Below are 21,162 nucleotides of genomic sequence, written 5' to 3' on the forward strand. Positions count from 1 at the left end.
TATCCAAACCTATTTCTAAGTCTGGTTTCCGGACCTAATAAATTTCCTATCCATCATCTCGAATTGGAAAAATTATTATGTACAAGTCCCATCATTTAAATTAATTATTTTGTGGCGTGATCAACTAGAATGCATCAGATCATCTTTTTTTTCGGTATCGTTCAGTACCACAGCATGATACTATTAATGTGTCGCATTCTGATTGATCTCTTGACAACATTTTTCGTCCGGCTTTTGCACAGAATAATTTCTAGAATATTTGGCACCTTAAAAATTCCAATTGACTTCTTGTTAGGTGGTGTAGAAATAAAATCTCTATTTATAAATCACCATCACCTAAAGCTATTAAGCTATAAAAAATCTCACTAAAGTTGCCACCTCACTTAAATATGTATTTTTAAAAAATAAAATCAATATGATCAACAAAATAAATTATAAAAAAAAAATATTAAAAAGAGGGTCACTACAAATGTTGCATTAACATGCTACATCAATGTATTTATTTTGTAAGCAATTTTATGGCTTCAAGTATAATTCCCAATTTAGTTATTGCTATATATTTTAACCAATGATATAATTATTCTTTATAATTAGTGAAATTAAACTTCGCCCTTAATTACCCCATAAAAAGATATTTCAGAGGCCTATAATGAGGATAATGAAATTTAAACCATAGAAGATGGCAAGAACTACCATTCTACCTAGTTAATTATTTTTATTTAGAAATTTACATAATTGTTATTATAAAAATTAAAGTTTATATATTCTAAATTTTATTTATTGCATTTTTCGCTCTTCAAAATCTCTAAAGGGTATTATGGTCAAATGACATGTACCCTCCGAAAAACCCTAGGCGGCAATCCCACTCGATTAAATCAAGAGCGGTTATCTGAAACCACCGTGCTGGGGAAGTGTTGATCAAGCTCTTCGAAGATGTCGAAGCGCGGTAAGCTCGCTACTTTCTTCATAAGATTATTGTAAAGGTTCCGTTTCCAGATCCACGTTTTCTTCTTTTGCTAGTGCAAAAAGGGGGAAAATGCGGTGTATTCTCATTAAAATCTCAACTTTGGTGGTGATATCACTATACAGGGAGGGGTGGCTCTGCGGGAAACAAGTTTCGAATGTCACTGGGTCTTCCTGTGGCGGCGACGGTGAACTGCGCCGATAACACCGGTGCAAAGAACCTCTACATCATTTCGGTGAAGGGGATAAAGGGTCGGCTCAACCGACTCCCATCTGCCTGTGTCGGTGATATGGTGATGGCCACTGTTAAGAAGGGGAAGCCCGATCTAAGGAAGAAGGTCATGCCTGCTGTTATCGTAAGGCAGCGCAAGCCCTGGCGCCGAAAGGATGGCGTTTACATGTACTTTGAAGGTGATCCCGCTATCTTTCATTTTTTTTATAATGATGTTGTATTAGTTGTTGAAATTTTAAATATCTATTAACGCAACTGGAATTAGAAATTTCATTTCATTTCCAGCTTTGGTTAATGGAGCTCCAATTTTTTTTAGATTTAACCAGAAATTGATTTTGATGTGATTCTAAGCTGTTTTTAACAGTGTCTAAACAAGTTTTAGTGTTATCGAAGCCTAGTAGAGTACAGTAAAAGCTAATTTGGTTGCTTGAATTTAGAAATCATGTTTTGAAAGGAGACAACTTTATTATCCATGTGTGATAGGCTAGATGTTTAAGTTTTTTGGATTTATTTTACAGATGAATGGAGATATAGATGGTGATATTATTTTTAGAGTTAACCTGCATTGATTAAAATGGAGAAGACCCGAAGGTTATTATAAGATAGGAGGATGACATATAGACTAAAAGGTAAATTTTATAATGTCAATTAAATTGGTCATTTTGCATGGATTAAAGTATTGTACATCAAAGAATTCATTTATATCTAATCAAGTGTGGTTAAAATGAGAATATTAAGATGGATGTGGTGACAAAACTTGGACAAATAAGTTAATGAGTGATTATGTTAGAGGAACAATTTAAGGTAATTGAAAATAGATTTAGACGCCTTGCACATTTATAAAGAAAAATAGAAATTGGATCCTTTAGGTGAGTTGATAAAATTAGTATAAGATGATTAGAAAGTATAATTGATAGCCTCAAGGAAATATGGATAAAAGTTGTTCAAAATGATTTGTGAATACTAGACTTAATATCTCAAACTATAATCATAAAAAAGGATTGAATGGAAAATGATTGATTCATATAGATGATCCCAAATAGTTGGCATAAGGCTAATGATGATAATTTTTTTATATTGATGAAAGGAGACTAGGTTATTGATAGTAAACACTTGAAGATCTCTAGAGTTTCCTAGCAATATGTGGAAAACAACAAGAATTGTCCACAAAAATCCGCACAAAACCAGGAAAATTGTATATAATTTTTATTAATTGATGAAATAGAAACAAAAAATACCAAGATACAATTGATCCTCTATTCGAGAGGAGGATCTATCTCTCCCAAATCACTAGACACCGCTAGAGCCCAGAAACTTAAGAGATCTCAAATTTTAGCCAAATTCAAGATGCCCTAACCCTAGGAAAACAAATTATTTAATGCATACAATCCAAAAGGAAATCTCTAAATAGTCCCTACATTCAAATCTCCTCCATAACTCCCTAAAAATCTGAAGAGTTCGGTCTTTACACCTGTGCCTCGGCGTATGCATCTGAAACAGAGCCCCTTATCCCTTTTCTCTTGTAATTTCATTTTTGTGAGCTTCTTGAAGTTGTTCCCAAGTTTTCCACCAACAATCTTCTCCTTCGGGTCTCCCGAAGGGTACTCGATGTTAGCTCCTTGGATGACAAAAAGGTGGTGGTCATCCTGTACATGTCGCCTGAGCTATTGGCTTCGTTTCCTTTCTCCAGGTGCCTCTGATCCTCCACCAATTGAGCTAGCTCCATAGCCTCTCCCAAGTCACGTGATCTCATCGCCGTAACTGTCGCCCGGATCTCTGGTTTCAGTCCCTTCATGAAGTTCCCTTCTAACACAATCTTAGAAAGACGGTCCAATCGGCTAGCCAGGTGCTCGAACCTCTCCCGGTATCAAGGTGAAAAATTGCTCGTAGAAGTCTCCTCTCCTGCCGGCTTGGAATCATTCTTAAAGGCAATCATTGAACTCCCTCCAACTCCGTATGGGTCTTCGCATGTCCCTCCACTAACCTTCCTTTCCAAACATTGGCCAGCTGCCGTCAGTCTTTCCTCTTCCGTCAACCTATTGACAGTAAAGTACATTTTCACCCTATTGATCCACTTATGTGCATCATCTCCTTAAAAAATAGGCATCTTCAGTCTTCCCACTCTCAGATCTCGTCCGTCAACCCTACTTCCTCCAAAATTTCCCATTCTTTAAGGGGGTGGTTCCCCCCAATTGTGCCAATCATTCCTCCTCCACCCGCACCTAAACTTTTCATCACAAGCCCACATTCTCCCTTCAATTTCAGCACCCCTTCGATCATATTCAACCCCATTCCTTTCAAATTTGACACCTCTTCGATCATAATCAAGTCCTCCCCTTTCAAATTCAGCTCATCTTCTTTCAAATTCAAACCCCTCATGCCTCTCCACATACCCTTTACCCGACGCCTCCCTAGGAATAAGCCCTACGGGAGTCTTTTTTTTTGTTCCTTCCGAAATCCCAACCTCCTGATCTTTTTTTTGCCTGATTGGCCTAGGGTTTTCCCCACTTCCCTGGCTGTCAGTGACTTCCCTCACCTCCGACGACATGTTTCTGGTTTTTTCACTCGAGCACTCTCTTCAACATCTCCTCCAGAATGAAAAAATTCAAATCGATCTTATCATGGATGACTGAATTATCTTTCTTTAAATTTGAAACTTGAGTTTGGAGATCTAAAATTTTAGATTTCATTTGTCCGATCATTGTTACGCTGTCGGCCCAAGAGGGGCCGGCTGAACTGGTCCAATAGGGACCGGTTCATTGCTATAGCCGCCAGCCCAAGCTTTGGGCGGAACCAAAGGAGGGGTAGGAAGCCCTAGTGGGGCCCTCTACCTAATGAAATTGTGTTTAGGAGGAAAATTTTGAATTAGGGACTGTTTAGGAATTTTGTAAGCTTCCTTTGGCTTTAATTAGTCTTTTGGAGGCTAGGGTTAGAGTATCTTGAGATTGAGATCTAGGGTTTGTTTGGTGTGGGCTCTAGGCAGAGATTTGGAGAGTATTTCATCCTCTCGAATTGAAGAAATTGTATCTCGGTTTGTTTTCTTGTTCTTGGATTGAATCAAAGTATTTCCTTTGTGTTTCTTCTACAATCTACTAAAATTCCTTGACTGTTTATGCTGATTTCTCTCTGAAATCAGCCCATTTTCTCGCTGTTTTTGCCAATCCTTATTAGGTTTGCTTGCGAACTCAAGTATTACCCTTAGGGTTACTCGCGAACTCAAGTACTTCCTATCTATCTCCCCTTCTACTATTTCAAGTTTTTTTCCTGCCATATATCCCCGGCTCTTTGTTAGGCTCAAAAATTCGGATTTCCCCCCTATAAATAGCAAAAATCTCGTCCGAAATAGAAAAATCTGTTGTAGGAATTCTCCAAAAACAGCCTGGAAACCGTTCTGATACCAATTTGATAGGGAACACTTGAAGATCTCAAGAGTTTCCTAATAATATTTGGAAAACAGCAAGAATTCTCCACAAAAATCCACACAAAATCAGAAGAACAGTAGATAATTTGTCTTATTTGATGAAATAGAAACGAAAAATACCAAGATACAATTGATTCTCTATTCGAGAGGAGGATCTATCTCTCCCAAATCTCTAGACGCCGCTAGAGCCTAGAAACCTAAGAGATCTCAAATTACAGCCAAATTCAAGATGCCCTAACCCTAGAAAAACAAACTATTTAATGCATACAATCCAAAAGGAAATCTCTAAACAGTCCCTACATTCAAATTTCCTCCTAACTCCCTCAAAAATCCTTCCTAAACCGCTCCGTTGGATTGGGCGTTTCAGTCTGCGCGTATAGGAGAGGCAGAACTCTTCCGCCTCTGTCTCCGTGAGCCGGTTTTGTATGGACTGGCTGGACTGGTCTAACAGTTATTTTGGTTGATAATGAGATGGTGCCACGTGGTAGTGATGGCCATTAATTGATGGAACATTTTTTAAGAAAGCTGAACAAAGTGGCAATTTTTAGTTGTACTTGATATCATATTTTTTAGGTTTCCAAGTGTTTGAGGTGACAAAGCCCTTTGAAGTATTTGCGCCATAATTGGAAATCTAGATGAATGGATACCTAACACTGAATATCAGTAGTTATTACTTAACTTACAATAGATCCTAATGTGATCCATTAGTCATTTTATGAAGATCAAGGCACTAAACTATTTTTTTATTTATAAAATACATGGTTATTTTTTTCAAGGGTACTCCTGAGCTCAGCAACCCTGATATTGAAAATTTATTCACTTGTGCATATTGGTGTTTAAATGATTTCATAGATACTGTCATGTTAATATTGAATAATTGTAAACTAAGTCCTTTTTATTTGTGGATTTATAAAGATGCAAATTGCCAAAATTTTGTTTGTAAATTATTTATAATAGAATTCTAAGTTTGTTGTGTAACTTCAAGTGAAGTTATTTGACATTTGTGGCTTCTTTCATTCCATGCAATTGATTAATGATCTGAGTTGTCTGGTTTGATTTTTGTTCATTTTTATCCAACCATTTTTGCATGCAAATGCTTGCACTGTTTGTTTACCTTTATTGTTCTCTACCGCCACTATTGCTAGGCGCAATACAGTTCCCCGAATTATAGTCTGTTTTTAGTGTCACTTCCACAGATCCTTTTATGCTGTTGCATTCTATGATAAAACTGTTGCACTTCTGATCCCGTTTCCTTGGAAAATCTGATGCTTCAAGCTCTTTATGGCCGGTAGTTAACTATGCTGTAGCTCATCAAACTCTTCTTCTCTACTATTCTTCCTCAGTTTTGACAAACGAGCATGACCGTTGACTTAATGTGCTTAAAATGACTTTTCTTATCCAGGCTTAGCTTGTGCAAGCACCAAAATTTTAGTAATTACACAGAGTCAAACTTCTTCCATCCTTGATCTTATACTGCCAGCACAGTGTACTGCTGAGAACTTGTTTGCTAAGTCTCCTTATCTCAGTGGCAAAGATGCTAGAAGCCTAAGTTGTTAATTGTTATTCATTTTGGGCTTTTAGTTTCCCAAATACTCTTTGGAATTGTCCTGATGTAAACTTATTTTTGGATTATATTGAAAGATAGCTTTTAGATGTCCACCATGTGTATGAAACATACCGTTGCTCCGATTAGGGTGTAAGTGAGTCAAGCCGACTCGTGAGTTGGCTCGAGCTCGGCTCGATAAATGGCTCGTGAGCCTAGCTCGATGAGCTAAAGAGCTGACTCGACTCGTAAGCTTGTGAGCCGGCTCGTTTAAAAAATATTAATATAAATATACAAAATATATTAGAATTTAGAATTTTAAATACGATGTTGTTAAAAATATTTAAAAACTATATCCCAATTTTTTGTATTATGTAATTCTTTATTATTGTTCTTATAATTTCTCATTCTTTTTACTATTTTATTATAATAATTACTTAAAATCATAATTATTTTCTCTCTTTCATAATAAAATAAGCTTGAATTGAATAATGCTCGAGCTCGAACTCAATTAATTAATCAAGCTCAAGCTCAAGCGAAGGGTGACTTGAGCTCGACTCGACTCGTTTGCACCCCTAGCTCCGATCAAAATTTGTTAGGCATCTTTTGTAAGGCTGAAGTTGTTGAATGCTCAAAATTATGTTGATCCGGTGCCCTGTCTTCATCTTCTCTGCATAATCATGTTTATTGGTGTGCAATGATGTCTGTACTTTGGACCGTCTTTCTAGTCTCAATCATCTATGCTGCATATGATGTGAAACAAAACAAATTAGGGAGTCATTTTTTGGACAAAATAACAAATATTTCTGAAATTTTTGCCAAGGTTGTAATTCCCTTTACAATTATGAAGAAAATTCAAATGCAGGTTTCCTTGAAGAGGGCCACCTTTTCTTTATTGTTACTGATAATGGAAAATATTTTTAATCATGTTAGGGAAATGAAATTATTTTCTTAGTTTAATATTATTTTGTATTTTTAAGAAATTATTTTAAAATTTATGGTGATGATGATCATTTTGCTTTAGTCATGGATGTTCTCACTAGACATTTGCAAGAGGATGTACCTTGGTGTATGCTTTTTGCTGATGATATTCTTCTTGTTGATAAGACTAGAGAGGGAGTTGAAGGTAAACTTGAATTATGGAGGTCAACCTTAGAGTCTAAAGTATTTCGCTTGAGTAGATCTAAAACGAAATATTTGGAGTGCAATTTTAGTAGTAATAGACCTAGTGAGGGGATTGTGACTTTGGGCGATCAAGTCATTAATAAGAGTACACGTTTTAGATATCTTGGATCTATTGTTCAGAGTGATGGTGAAATAGATGGGGATATTATCAGCAGAATTCAAGTTGGATGGTTGAAGTGGAGGAATGCATCGGGCTTGTTATGTGATAGAAATGTACCCCTCAAACTTAAGAGAAAATTCTATAAGATGGTAGTGAGGCCTGCAATGCTTTATGGCGCCGAATGTTGGCCATTAAAAGAGAAGCATAATACTAAGTTAAGTGTGACAGAAATGAGAATGCTTAGGTGGATGAGTAGCTTTACCCTTAGAGATAGGATACGAAATGAGCATATACGTGAAAAGGTTGGAGTAGCTCCAGTAGAAGATAAGATTAGAGAGAGTCGCCTTAGATGGTTTGGTCACATAAAACGGCGGCCTTCCGATGACCCAGTTAGGAGAGTAGAGGTATTAGATTTGACTTATGTTAAGAAAGGTAGGGGTAGACCTAAAAAGACTTGGTTAGAAAATATTATGAATGACCTTTCTTTATTAGATTTAAACGAGAATTTGACTTTTAATAGGACACAATGGAGAAAAAGGATTCATGTAGCCGACCCCGTAGTGGGATAAAGGCTTGATGTTGTTGTTGTTGTTGTTGGTGATGATGATCATGATTTTAAGTATAAATTTTGATGTTTTGCATTGTTTTAATTCAATATAATTGCCATTAATTGTGGCCTATTGCCACTGATTGTCATTATTGATTATTTTTTTCAATAAGAAGCACCCATAGTTAACTGGCAATGTTCAGACTGCATGGCCATGGCATCTTGCTTCTTGTCTTCTGGTAAATTATAATGTAGTTTAACATATTTTGGTTTCCCGGCAATTTTAAATATAATCAGGATATCTGCAGATCTTTACCTTATCAATATATCTTATAGTCAGATCTCAGGTGTCTATAACCAATCTTATTATACAAAACTATTATTTAGATACTGTTTATGCAACTGATCGTTTGGCGACCACTTCTCTACTTAATTTGATTTCTTTGAAATCTGCAGACAATGCTGGAGTCATTGTGAACCCCAAGGGAGAAATGAAAGGTATAACTGGTTCTTTAAGATGTTATAAGGATATTAATTGTAAGCAGAGCCTCATGCAATCCTAAATACCTTGTTGAGAAACTGGTCCCTGGACTTTGTGCCAGCTTATTAGTAGTTGATATTTGCTTTAATGAAACTAATTTCTGCTGTTTTATGTCTTAGGCTTTGTTTTGGACAGTTTTGTTAATGCTTTCTAAAGTAGCTTTCTAGTACAAATTTTTAATTTTTGTATTAGAAAGCTGCTTTAAGAAGCAGTAAAAAAGCCGTCCCAAACGAGGCCTTAGTCTCATTCATTGTACATCATAGTTTAGTTCCTTTTTTTGGTGCATGCCGCAAGGCTGGTAAAATTATTCTGTGCGGTTATGGATGCCGCTAGAGACTAATCAGAATGTGTCACGTCACTTTTTTGCTCTGTACCGCGGTTATGTACTGGGTGAAGTGGTGCGTTCTGATTCGCTTCCGGATGATCCGGTGTCTGCATAGAATAATTTCTCCCAGGCCTGAGGAGCTTTTTAGATCTGATATAAATTTTGCAGTATGATTTGGATGAAAGCATTCATAAAATTGAGGTTGAGGCAAGTCAACATAAGTCTAGGATAATATTACATCTCTGCATTATATTATTGACTCTCATGCGTATTTAGACTTTCTTATTTATAGGGTGACATCATAAGACCCGCATTTCCTCCTTTTTTTATCCTAGCTTTTCTCACATTACATTGATATTTGACGTGCTTGTTTTAAAGATCTTTTGGGTGGAATTAGAATGCATCTTGATGAGGACATCGACGGATGTTTTTGACGAGTATATCAGCGCAGGAGGCGCAGATCAATGGCTACGATTCACAGTCTTTATTTTGATGCTTAGTTTTATTTTGATTTTATTTATTATTTGATATTACCGTTTGTACCCTTGCTTTTATTTGTCTTGAGTAGTAGCCCTAGGGGCATGCACGTCATTGTATTTTGTTTTTCTTTAGGACTATATATTATGGCCTCTTCTATTGTATGAGATTATTGTTGAATGAAAATTTCTTTCCGTTGAGATCTCTTTGTGAGTTTGTGAGATTTCCCAAGATCTCTTTGTGAGTTCTTGAGGAGATATTAATGTGGATCTCTTTGCGAGTTCTTGTGGAAGTGGTATTCAAGGTTTGTAGTTTGACAAATTTCTTTTTCCTACACCAATCCCTTCTTGCTCTACTTAGTCGAAAATTCCCCTTCTCCCCAAAATTTCCCACCCACCCGCTCTACTGTGGCCTCCCTTGGCCGGTCCAGCCACCGGCGGCCCTTCCAGCTCCCTGCCGCCAGCCGCCGGGTCCAAGCCCCACCCGTGGCCACCCTCCTTGCTGCCGACCCCCTCTTGGCCCTCTTCCTTTTCAAATTTCGAATTCTCCTTTCTTAATTTGCTTTACTAATTAGGCTTTGTCTATTTAGGAAAGATATTTAAAGGAGTTACAACCTATTTGAAATTCAAACTACTTTCCCTCTCATTCTAATTCTAATTCTAATTTGGGAGTTATTTCACATTCAATTAATTCTGAAATTAAAATTCAGATTTGAATAGAATTAATTAACCCATTGTGGTCCCCACATGCTTAATTCCAAACCCCTCTCTCTCCTCCCCCATATGGCCGGCCCCCCTCCTCCTTTCTTTCTCTCTCCAATTACCACTTAATCGCCACTTAATACCTCATTAATGCATTTCCTTTCTAAACTCTAATTTCAAATTTCAAAATATGAATTTGAAATTAAATTTGGATTCTTCTTAGAATCTGAAATTAAACTTCATATTTATTCCTCCCACAAAATAGCCTCACCCTTCTCCCCTCTAGCCCACGGCCCAACCCTTTTCCCCTCTCCACCCTTCTTCTCTCTTGGATCTTCCTTCTCGTGCTCCCTCATCCCCATGCTTACAGTGTATGGCCGATCCTGAAGTCGACCACGGTTTCGCATAAAACGAGCAAGGGGAGATCGACATTTTCCTCTCCCCTTTCTACGAACCGGATTGGGAATACGACGTCACCGTTGAACGCTACGTCAACCGTATTGTGTATTGCCTTGCCGGGACCATTGAACTTCAATGACCACGAACCCCGTGGTCCCTCATTGGACGCTCCGCGCCGCCTCCATCTCCGGCTACTTCCCAACAACGACGTTCCTCGGCTCGTCTTTCCTAGTGGTCACTTCATTTCTAGTGTGGAAGATCTTCCTCCGCTCAACCTAGATTCGTAGAGAAAGAGTAGATCCTCAAGGTGAACATTTCATTATTAATTTTTGGATTTGTGTTACAAGTTTTTACATTACTTCGCCTTTATATTGGATTGAGAGTGTCTTGGTTATTCTTCATGCATTTTTTTGCCTAAGCAAATGGAAGACAACGAATTCTGATAACTTACTTTGAATTGACGCATAATTTTATAAATGTGAACTTCTATTAAATTCTCTTGTTAATCTTTTGTAACTCCAAGCATGTATCACATCATATTTGGTATCAGAGTCAGGTTGGCATGCATGACATGTATTAGAAAAACATCATATGGTCTACCCTTTCGTTAAAGCTTAAATTTTACATGCATTTCATCGCGTAGTTAATTTTTTTTCACTGTTTTCACTGCTGTCCCTGCATTTCCTGCACGCATTTAGTAGAGTTTAAGTCATTCTAGCTAGTATCTTAGTGCTGCCATTAGACCCAGAGCGATTCTAAGTGCTTAGAGAAACTACACCATCAACTTTAGCTGCTGTCCTCACTGTTCCAGCACCATCTAGACATCTTTTAGTGAACTTAAAGTCATTGTTTAGGTGTTGTCCACACCCCAAGACCCTTCCAAAACACCTAGACAACCTGGACCTTTGCTGAACTTTGCTGTCCTAATCCTTCCTGCACTATTTGGAGACTTAAGAAATATAATTTTAGAGTGTCTAGGTGCTGCCCTTCAGCCCTTAGCCTTCCCTAGTGTCCCCTAGCACCCAACCATGGATCCAGAACACATACAAGCGACTCTAGACCTCATCGTGGGTCAACTTGGGACGATGACTCAGCAAATCCGGAATACCAAGACTGACTTAGCAGACTTTAAGCATCAAACAGGTGAGCGACTTGATAACATTGAACGGCTAGGACACCCTATAATTTACACCCCGTCTGGACCACACTCCCCATATGGTGATGAGACTAGGGCTGAATATGGAATGAATAGAGACCACTATCGTCATAACATTAGACCAAACCAAGACCCTATAGGACGTGTACCCACTGGGAGAGATATCGATGCTCAGTTGCTTAAGAACATTCGAATAGACGCACCTACTTATGAAGGTACCCTCGACACGCAAATTTTCTTAGACTGGATAAAAGGGATGGATAGTTATTTCAAATAGAACAGCATCTCAGAAGAACGAAAAGTTAGATTTGCGGAGATGAAACTGACAGGCCGAGCCAACCACTACTGGAAAAATTTGGAGAACATTCGTAAAGCTCAAGGTGAGCATCCTATCACCGATTGGAGAACCATGAAACAGGAACTTAAGAGAAAATATCTACCCTCTTCGTACTACCCTAAACTCTTAGATAAGTGGAATAGGCTCACCCAAGGGAGTAAACCTGTCAAGGATTATATCTCTGCCTTTGATGACTACCTGATTCGTTGCAGTGGTGAGGAGACCACTACCCCAGTCCAAATCTTTTCAATGTTTAGAGCCGACTTAAGAGAGGACCTCCGAAATGAACTTTTCGCGAGAGGAATTTGACACTTTGGAAGCAGCTTGTAATTTAGTGGTCGACCTTGAAGAGTCCAGTAACCATTCTCACTCTAGGCACCCAGACTCCCGCTCAGGCCCATATAGAGCTTCTTCCAGCCAACCTCAAACCTGACCTGCTAGTCCCGTAGTTAACCGACCAACTGTGAGTCAACCTCAATCCCGTCCCGACTTTAAAGGTAAGACTCCCGAGCGTGACACTCCCAAAGCCACTTCTGGAACCAAGTGTTATAGGTGTCATGGATATGAGCACATTGCCTTGCAATGTTCTAGTCCCTATAAGGTCACTATAATTGAAGAAGTGGATGAAGATGAGGAAGAACCTGAGACTGATTTAGTTCATCATGTTGATGAGGAAGAAGACTCCTTCAATGAGTATGACCCTGTTGATCTACAAGTTGTTAGATGTGCGTTTTCCCAACCAAAATCGATTGCTGACTGGCGTAGGACTTCCATTTTTAATACCTTTATCAAGATTGGAGATAAAAACTGTAAAGTCATCATCGACATTCGACAGTGGAAGCTGCATCAACGTCGTCTCTTTCGCTATGATTTCCAAATGTAACTTAAAGACGGCACCCCACCCAAATCCTTATAAGGTTTTATGGATTAACTCGACATCCATGAAAATAAAAGACAGAAGCCTTATTCCCCTCGAGTTTGTTGGGTATCAAAAAAAGGTCTGGTGTGACGTGTTGACAATGGACGTGAGGCAGATTATCCTTGGTCACCCTTGGCTATTTGACAACGACGTCCACATTTATGGGAGAACAAACACCTGTGTGTTTGAACACAACGGCAAGAATGTCAAATTAATCCCCTCTCAACCTAAGCCCAACAAGATCGAAGTTAAGGCAACTCCCGTTAAACCTAGTAAAGGCTTACACTTCTTGACTGCGAAAGAAGTGGGCGTTGAGCTTCACCAAGGATCCCATGTATGCCCTAGTAGCTAGAGAAGTTGACGCTGATCAAGAGGAACATGTCCCCGATGAAGTTAAACCTCTTATTGAAACCTTTGCTAATTTCTTCCCCGAAGAATTACCCAACTAGCTCCCACCCCTTAGAGACATCCAACACGTCATTGACTTAGTACCCGGAGCTTCCCTACCAAACCTCCCTCATTATCGTATGAACCCAATGGAGTATGCTGAACTGAAGAAACAAGTAGATGAACTCCTGCAACGTGGATTCATCAAAGAAAGCCTTAGCCCGTGTGCTGTCCCTGCCCTTTTGACCCCCAAAAAGGATGGCTCTTAGCGAATGTTCGTTGACAGCCGAGCCATCAACAAAATTACAGTCAAGTATCGTTTTCCAATTCCTCGCCTTGACGACGTGCTAAATATGATGACTGGGGCCGCACTGTTTTCAAAAATTGACCTAAAAAGTGGTTATCACCAAATCAAAATTTGCCCTGGGGACGAGTGGAAAATGACATTTAAAACCAAGGACGGGTTGTACGAATGGATGGTAATGTCGTTTGGTCTTACTAACACCCCAAGCACCTTCATGCGAGTTATGACCCAAATCCTTCGACCTTTCCTAGGAAAATTTGTTATCGTATACTTTAATGATATTTTGATTTATAGTAACTCGGTGGACCAACATTTAGATTATCTGAAACAAGTCTGTGAGACTTTGAGGAAAAAACAGTTATATGCTAATCCCAAGAAATGTGTGTTCCTCTCAGATAGTGTTACTTTTCTCGGGTTCATAATATCATCTCAAGGGATTTCAGCCGACCCTAAAAAGGTTAGAGCAATCAATGAGTGGCCTGTACCAAAGAACATCAGAGACGTTCGGAGTTTTCATGGATTAGCCACTTTCTATCGGAGATTTATTAGGAATTTCAGCACAATAGTGGCCCCGATAACTGACTGCTTAAAGAATGGAGAATTTCATTGGACGTTAGCCGCCACTAAAGCTTTCGAGGAAATTAAGAGAAAAATGGTTGAAGCCCCTGTTATGTGTCTCCCCGATTTTTCTAAAGTTTTTGAAGTAACTTGTGACGCATCAGGTATTAGTATAGGAGTTTTATCTCAAGGACACTCTGTTGTGTATTTTAGCGAGTTTAAATGATATTCGTCAACAGTATTCTCTACCCACGACAAGGAATTCTATGCGATCATTCAGTCCCTTATATACTGGAGACACTACTTATTGCCACAAGAATTTGTAATATTCTCGGATCATGAAGCTTTGCGATACATTCATTCGCAGAAGAAACTCAATGCCCGTCATAGTCGTTGGGTCGAGTTCTTACAAGAGTTCACGTACACAATTAGACATAAAGCAGGATCTGAGAATAAAGCTACGGATGCCCTAAGCCGAAGATTAATGATTACTCGAGAAATGAGAATTGAAGTGATCGGATTTGAACGACTTAAAGAAGACTATAAGGACTGCGCTGACTTTAGTGATACCAATTCCCTTTTGACTTCCGGACGTGAGCGTACAATAGATGATTTCTTAGTAGAAGATGGGTACCTATTTAAGGCTCAGAAACTCTGTATTCCCCAAACTTCCCTTCATGAATACCTTGTCTGGGAGCTACATGCAGGAGGTTTAGTTGGTTACTTTGGTCAAGCCAAGACTATTGCCGCATTAGAAAATCGATTCTACTGGGCACTGGCCCAGCCTTAAGCGCAATGTTAGTAAACTATTAAGGAGATGTATACCTGTCAGTTGGCCAAACAATGCAAGCAGAATACGGGACTCTACTCTCCACTCCCCGTACTCAATTGCCCTTGGCAGGATGTGAGTATGGATTTCGTCCTTGGGTTGCCCAAAACTGATAGGAAGCACGATTTTGTCTGTGTGGTCGTTGACCGGTTCTCAAAAATGGCCCATTTCCTCCCATGTTTTAAAACGTTTGATGCCTCATGGATCACTAAGCTTTATTTTGATGAAATATTTAGGCTTCATGGACTACCAAAGACTATCGTTTCCGATAGAGACGTTAAGTTTACAAGTTACTTTTGAAAGACTATGGCACAAGATGGGAACGAAACTTCAATTTTCTATAACCTTCCAACCCCAGACCGATGGTCAAACCGAGGTTGTTAATAGGAGCTTAGGAAACCTTTTAAGGACATTAGTAGGAGAAAACCTTAGGGATTGGGACTCTAAGATTCCCATTGCGGAATTTGCTTATAACAACTATGTCAATCGAACCACTGGCCTAAGTCCTGCTGAGATTGTGTACAGATACCAACCCAAACAACCTATTGACCTTGTTCCCATGAGTCCTAGGAGTAGAACATCAGAGTTTGCATATGCATTTTCATCTCATCTCTAGGAGTTACAAACTGAGATTAAAAAGAAAATTGAACAAAATAACGCCAATTATAAACTTTTTGTTGATAAGAAAAGTATGTTTAAGGAATTCAAAGTTGGAGACTTTGTGATGGTACGGATCTGCCCGGAGCGTTGGTTCCATAAAGGAGTTACAACCTATTTAGGAAAGACATTTAAAGGAGTTACAACCTATTTGAAATTCAAACTACTTTCCCTCTCACTCTAATTCTAATTTGGGAGTTATTTCAAATTCAATTAATTCTGAAATTAAAATTCAGATTTGAATAGAATTAATTAACCCCTTGTGGTCCCCACATGCTTAATTCCAAACCCCTCTCTCTCCTCCCCCATATGGCCGACCCCCCTCCACCTTTCTTTCTCTCTCCAATTACCACTTAATACCTCATTAATGCCTTTCCTTCCTAAACTCTAATTTCAAATTTCAAATTTCAAAATCTGAATTTGAAATTAAATTTGGATTCTTTTTAGAATTTGAAATTAAACTTCAGATTTATTCCTCCCACAAAATAGCCTCACCCTCTCCCCTTTCTCCCTCCCAAACCGTGACCCCTTCTCCCCCCTAGCCCACGGCCCAACCCTTTTCCCCTCTCCACCCCTCTTCTCTCTTGGATCTTCCTTCTCGTGCTCCCTCATCCCCATGCTTACAGTGTATGGCCGATCTTGAAGTCGACCACGATTTCGCATACAACGAGCAAGGGGAGATCAACATTTTCCTCTCCCCTTTCTACGAACCGGATTGGGAATACGACGTCACCGTTGAACGCTACGTCAACCGTATCGTGTATTGCCTTGTCGGGACCATTGAACTTCAACGACCACGAACCCCGTGGTCCCTCATTGGACGCTCCGTGCCACCTCCATCTCCAGCTACCTTCCTAACAACGACATTCCTCGGCTCGTCCTTCCTAGTGGTCACTTCATTCTAATGTGGAAGATCTTCCTCCACTCAACCTAGATCCGTAGAAGGAGAGTAGATCCTCAAGGTGAACATCTCATTATTAATTTTTGAATGTGTTTCAAGCTTTTACATTACTTCGCCTTTGTATTGGATTGAGAGTGTCTTGGTTATTCTTCATGCATTTCTTTGTCTAAGCAAGTGGAAGACCGCGAATTCTTGTATCTTACTTTGAATCAACTCATAATTTTATAAAGGTGAACTTATATTAAATTCTCTTATTAATCTTTTGTAACTCCAAGCATGTATCACATCCTATGATGCACCGACACTCCGTTTTAAGAGGCAATGCAGTGTCGGACACGTGTCGGCGGACACGCGTCCGACACGGCACGGACACGTGTCCGACACGTTCTGGGTGTGTCCGGAATAAAAAAATTAAAACTTAGAGCCGGACACGCGTGTCGGACACGCGTGTCCGGTTATTTCATATTTTAAATTTCAAAAATATACTTTTGTGGTTTCTTCTTTAGGTTTTAAATGGGAGGGTGGTCATATATCCAATGAACCTAGGTTTATTTATTGGATCAAACTTGCCAATAACTCTTATAAGCATAATGTGGATGGTGCTATCATTGGTTCCTCCTTGGGTTGTGGTGGGGTTATCAGAGAAAGTAATGGTAGTCTTATTATGGCTTTTACAGGTCCATTCCAGAATGGTGATGTGAACTATGTTGTCATCTCAGCTATTCTCTATGGCTTTTGGTTATGTTTTTTTCTTGACTTAGCAAATAATGGTATTGAGGTTAATTTCAAATATAGTTTTCAATTTTTAAATCTTGTTAATACGATGTGTAATCATGATCTATTTTATATGGTGCGGGTTATTAAGAATCTGTTTATTTTTATGAATTATTCTTTCTATCATGTTTACAAGGAAGGAAATGCTTATGATACATAGCTTGCCAATTGGGGGTGTCATTTGGATTATTTTTCTGATTTGGTTGTTACTAATCTCCCTGCTCTACTGAAAGGGATCTTAAGATTAGATGAAATTGATTACCCTATGTTAGAATTTAGGGTTTTCTTTTGGCTTGATCCTGTGTTTTTGTGTTCCTTCGCTCTGGAGGCTATTTTTTTATTTATTTCTTATCTGTATCACTTATGGTTCTGGCTTTTTTTGCTGCTATTTCTCATGTTGGTTTGCTTCCTTGAATCTCGATCTTAGTTTATATATCCCAGAATGCTCAGAATAGCAACATTTACACCAAGATAACATAATTCATTAACAACATTGAACCGTAATACCTTTGCAATGTCATTCTTCCTTCTCTGGTTGAAAAACTTTCCAAATAAAATCTTAGATTTATAATGATTCACCTTCTGTCCTGACCACTTATAATATTTATTTAAAATATTTTTCACCTTTATGACTTTCGTAATGCTAGATTCCGAGAATATTAGGATTTCATCAGCATAAAGCAAATGAAATATTCTAGGAACATTAGGAGCAATTTGAATCCCCATACTACCTCTACTATGGTGAAAAGCATCAGATAAAATTTTAGAACAGAAAATAAAAAGATAAGAGGATAATGGACATCCTTGTCTAAATCCACTCTTGGCTTCAATCCAATTATATTTTATCCCATTGATCAAAATGCAAAATTTTGGGTCCATGATACAAAAAATTTGCTAGTAAAGTTAAAATGATAAACAACTTGCCTTAGAGCCTACCATCCCGTACTATCGTATGCCTGCTCGATATCAATTTTAATATCCAAAAGTCCTTTATTTGCTTTCAAATACCTAAATTTATTGAAAACTTCTTGAGCCAACAACACATGCTCCGACAAAGAATGACCTCTTATGAAAGCTGCTTGATCAACTGAAATGACTTTATGAATCACCATCTCCATTCCATTCAACATCAATTTTGCAACTAATTTATAAATAGGATGGAAGTTAGAGGGAACCATAAGATTTTGAATCTTTGGTACTCACACAATCAAAGTTTCCTTCCATGAAAGATGCATAGATCCTGTTATAAAAAATTGATTAATGGCACGCCAAACATCATGTTGAATTATTTTCCAAAATCCTTTGATAAATGAAAATGTTATCCCATCCAAAGCAGGTGAGAAATTCTTCCCCACATTTTCCACAACAGTTTGAAGTTCCTCTTCAGTAAATTCAGCATCCAACCTTCCATGATCACTTTCGTCAACGATAGAAGAAGGTGCCGGACAACCATCAAGCACAGAATTTCTATGCCTCCATTTGATTTTTAAAAAATATGTAAATTTTTTTTGCACCTCAGAAAGATCATCCGTCACCATGCCTCTATCATCCTTGATGTGATTTATCCAATTTGAGTTTCTTCTTGCATTTGCAAATGCATGAAAAAAGTGAAATTTGAGTCTCCCTCTTCTATCCATTTAGCTTTTGCTCTTTGTTTCCATCAAATGCTTAGCCGAGAAAGAGTAATGTTAAGCTCATTAATTTTAGATCTTAGTAGCCGCAACTTCTCTTCAGAAAGCAAACCATCCGCCTCATCCATTTGAAGCTAAAAAATATCCTTCTACAAAGAATCTCTCAAGAAATTAAGACTTTTAAACTTTGCTTTACTCCAATGATACAAAGCTCTTAAAGTTCTTTTAAACTTTAAAATTAGCGAGGTAGCCGAATCATTACCATTGGACTTCTTCCAAGATTTCTCCACAATCGCAACAGCCCCATGATAAGATGCCCAAACATCTTCAAAACCAATACCTTTATTTTGGAAAACCACCGTTTAAAAACTTCCAAAATAATGGGACAATGATTCGAGGCTATTCGAGATAAATGTTTCACAATAGCTAGATGAATAGAATTCATAGCTATAGAACTTACGAGACATCTATCCAATCTTTTCAAAATGCGAGCCCCTCCAGATTTGTTATTGCACCAAGTGAATTTGGGTCCAATAAACCCAACCTCATGAAAATCATTATTATTCGTGAATATCTTCATATCTTTAGCACCTTGAGATAAAATCAAATTCTTCCATCCTCTTTTCTCCTCCTGAGACAACATATAATTAAAGTCCCCACCAATCATCGAAGGCCTAGAATTGGAGAAATGTCTCTCCAAGCAATCCCACAAAGACTTCATATCAAGAGTATTCCTACTCCCATATACAGTAGATACCATCCAGCATCCTGTATTATTGACATCCAAGTTCCAAATAATCACCTGAGAATAAACTTCAATCATAGAGAAAGAATCCAAATCCTTCCTCCATAAAATAATTATACCTCCAAGAAGACCTTCAAAAGGAACCATAAAAGAATCCCAATTATTTCCCAAAAAATTGATAATCTGAAGATTTTCCATAGAATTTATTTTTGTATCTACAAGACAAATAAAAAGCAAATCATTCTCTTTTATAAACTCCTTAAGATATAGAACAACCTCCATCTTCTTGGCCCCTCTACAATTCCAGAAAGCAAAGAAAGTCATTGATTTAATAAGGGGGAAGGTTCCTCACTCCTCTTACATTTTACACGATCCATCTTTCTATTATGAGTAATAATATTACCCGAGCCAAAAAATTTAAGTTCTTTAAGAAGTTTAACTTTCTTTCCTGAAGAGGGGTTATCAGCCATAATGCTATCCAGATTAGAGCACACCTTAAATGTTTCCAACCCCGACTTAATCTCCACATCACCTTTTAAACCAACATCATCCATAGTTTCATTATCACCAATAACAAACTCTCCTTCTTCAACACAATCATTCACATGCACCTCCACATTCTTAGTTATAATTGTCCCATCAAAATCAGATAGAACATCAAATTTATTAAGCACAATAAGAGAAGGTTCAGAAGCTATTACCTTTAATCCTTGAGCATCCGCTTCCAAGATCTCAGAAAAATTTCTAGCGGCAACCCTGACTTCATTCAACTCTTCCCAATCTTTGAAATTAGAACCTAGCTTCACTGGGGCTGCATTTAGTCCTCCAACTATTTTAGCATTACCTTTCTCCAGAGAATTATGGTTTTGCTTGGAACATACACCTTTTTAACATCCACTGAAGAGCCATTAATTATATTTCTATTTTCCATAAATCCCTTTGGTTTCTTCTTACCATACTTGACCTGGATCCATGGTCCATAAGCTGATTCTCCATCAACATAATTTATACTATCAACAACAACTAGATTTACTTGTGATTCTTTATTTCTGGCAACTTTAGAATTCTCTTGAATATTAACCTTATCTACTTTTACTTCCTTGCAATCAGCTTTGATATGGAAAATTTTACCACATCCAAAGCATAAATTAGAACTTCCATCATATTCAATTATTTGAAAGAACCTTCACGCCAATCATTCAACTCAAATACCAATATGAAGTTTCATATCCAAAGGAATTCGAACACACACTCTTACGAATTCTCTTCTACTCCATTTAAACATGTTCCCATCTAGTAGGTATAGTTTTCCAACTTGAGAAGCTATCCTGTATATGTTAATCTCATCCCAACATTGCAAAGGTAAGTTTGGCAATCTAATCCACTAAGGAGCCAAAATTTAATGAAGAGAAGTGGGATTGAATGATGCCGACCATATGTCCAAACCCACTACATGTCCTTTGACATACCACGGTCCACCCATCAAAATGGACTCCAAAACATTTGATTCTTCAAACAAATGAAACACCC

The 21,162-nt window shown here is 38.1% G+C and overlaps 1 protein-coding gene across 1 annotated transcript; it reads left to right on the plus strand.

Annotated features, from left to right (window-relative positions):
* Positions 1–812: 812 nt before the first annotated feature.
* On the plus strand, positions 813–8,599 carry LOC110110069 (60S ribosomal protein L23). Its single transcript, XM_020841372.2, has 3 exons — positions 813–946; positions 1,090–1,374; positions 8,448–8,599. The coding sequence occupies exons 1-3, from the start codon at positions 934–936 to the stop codon at positions 8,552–8,554; spliced, it is 405 nt and encodes a 134-aa protein (XP_020697031.1). The 5' UTR covers positions 813–933; the 3' UTR covers positions 8,555–8,599.
* Positions 8,600–21,162: the final 12,563 nt, after the last annotated feature.

This window comes from Dendrobium catenatum, unplaced genomic scaffold (genome assembly GCF_001605985.2).
Source record: "Dendrobium catenatum unplaced genomic scaffold, ASM160598v2 fragScaff_scaffold_1220, whole genome shotgun sequence".
Taxonomy (NCBI): domain Eukaryota; kingdom Viridiplantae; phylum Streptophyta; class Magnoliopsida; order Asparagales; family Orchidaceae; genus Dendrobium; species Dendrobium catenatum.

What these genes read in the sequence shown, in the direction of transcription:
- LOC110110069 (XM_020841372.2), top strand. An exon ending in CGTTTACATGTACTTTGAAG is followed by an intron (nt 1,375 to 8,447) that starts GTGATCCCGCTA and finishes TGAAATCTGCAG; the next exon opens with ACAATGCTGGAGTCATTGTG.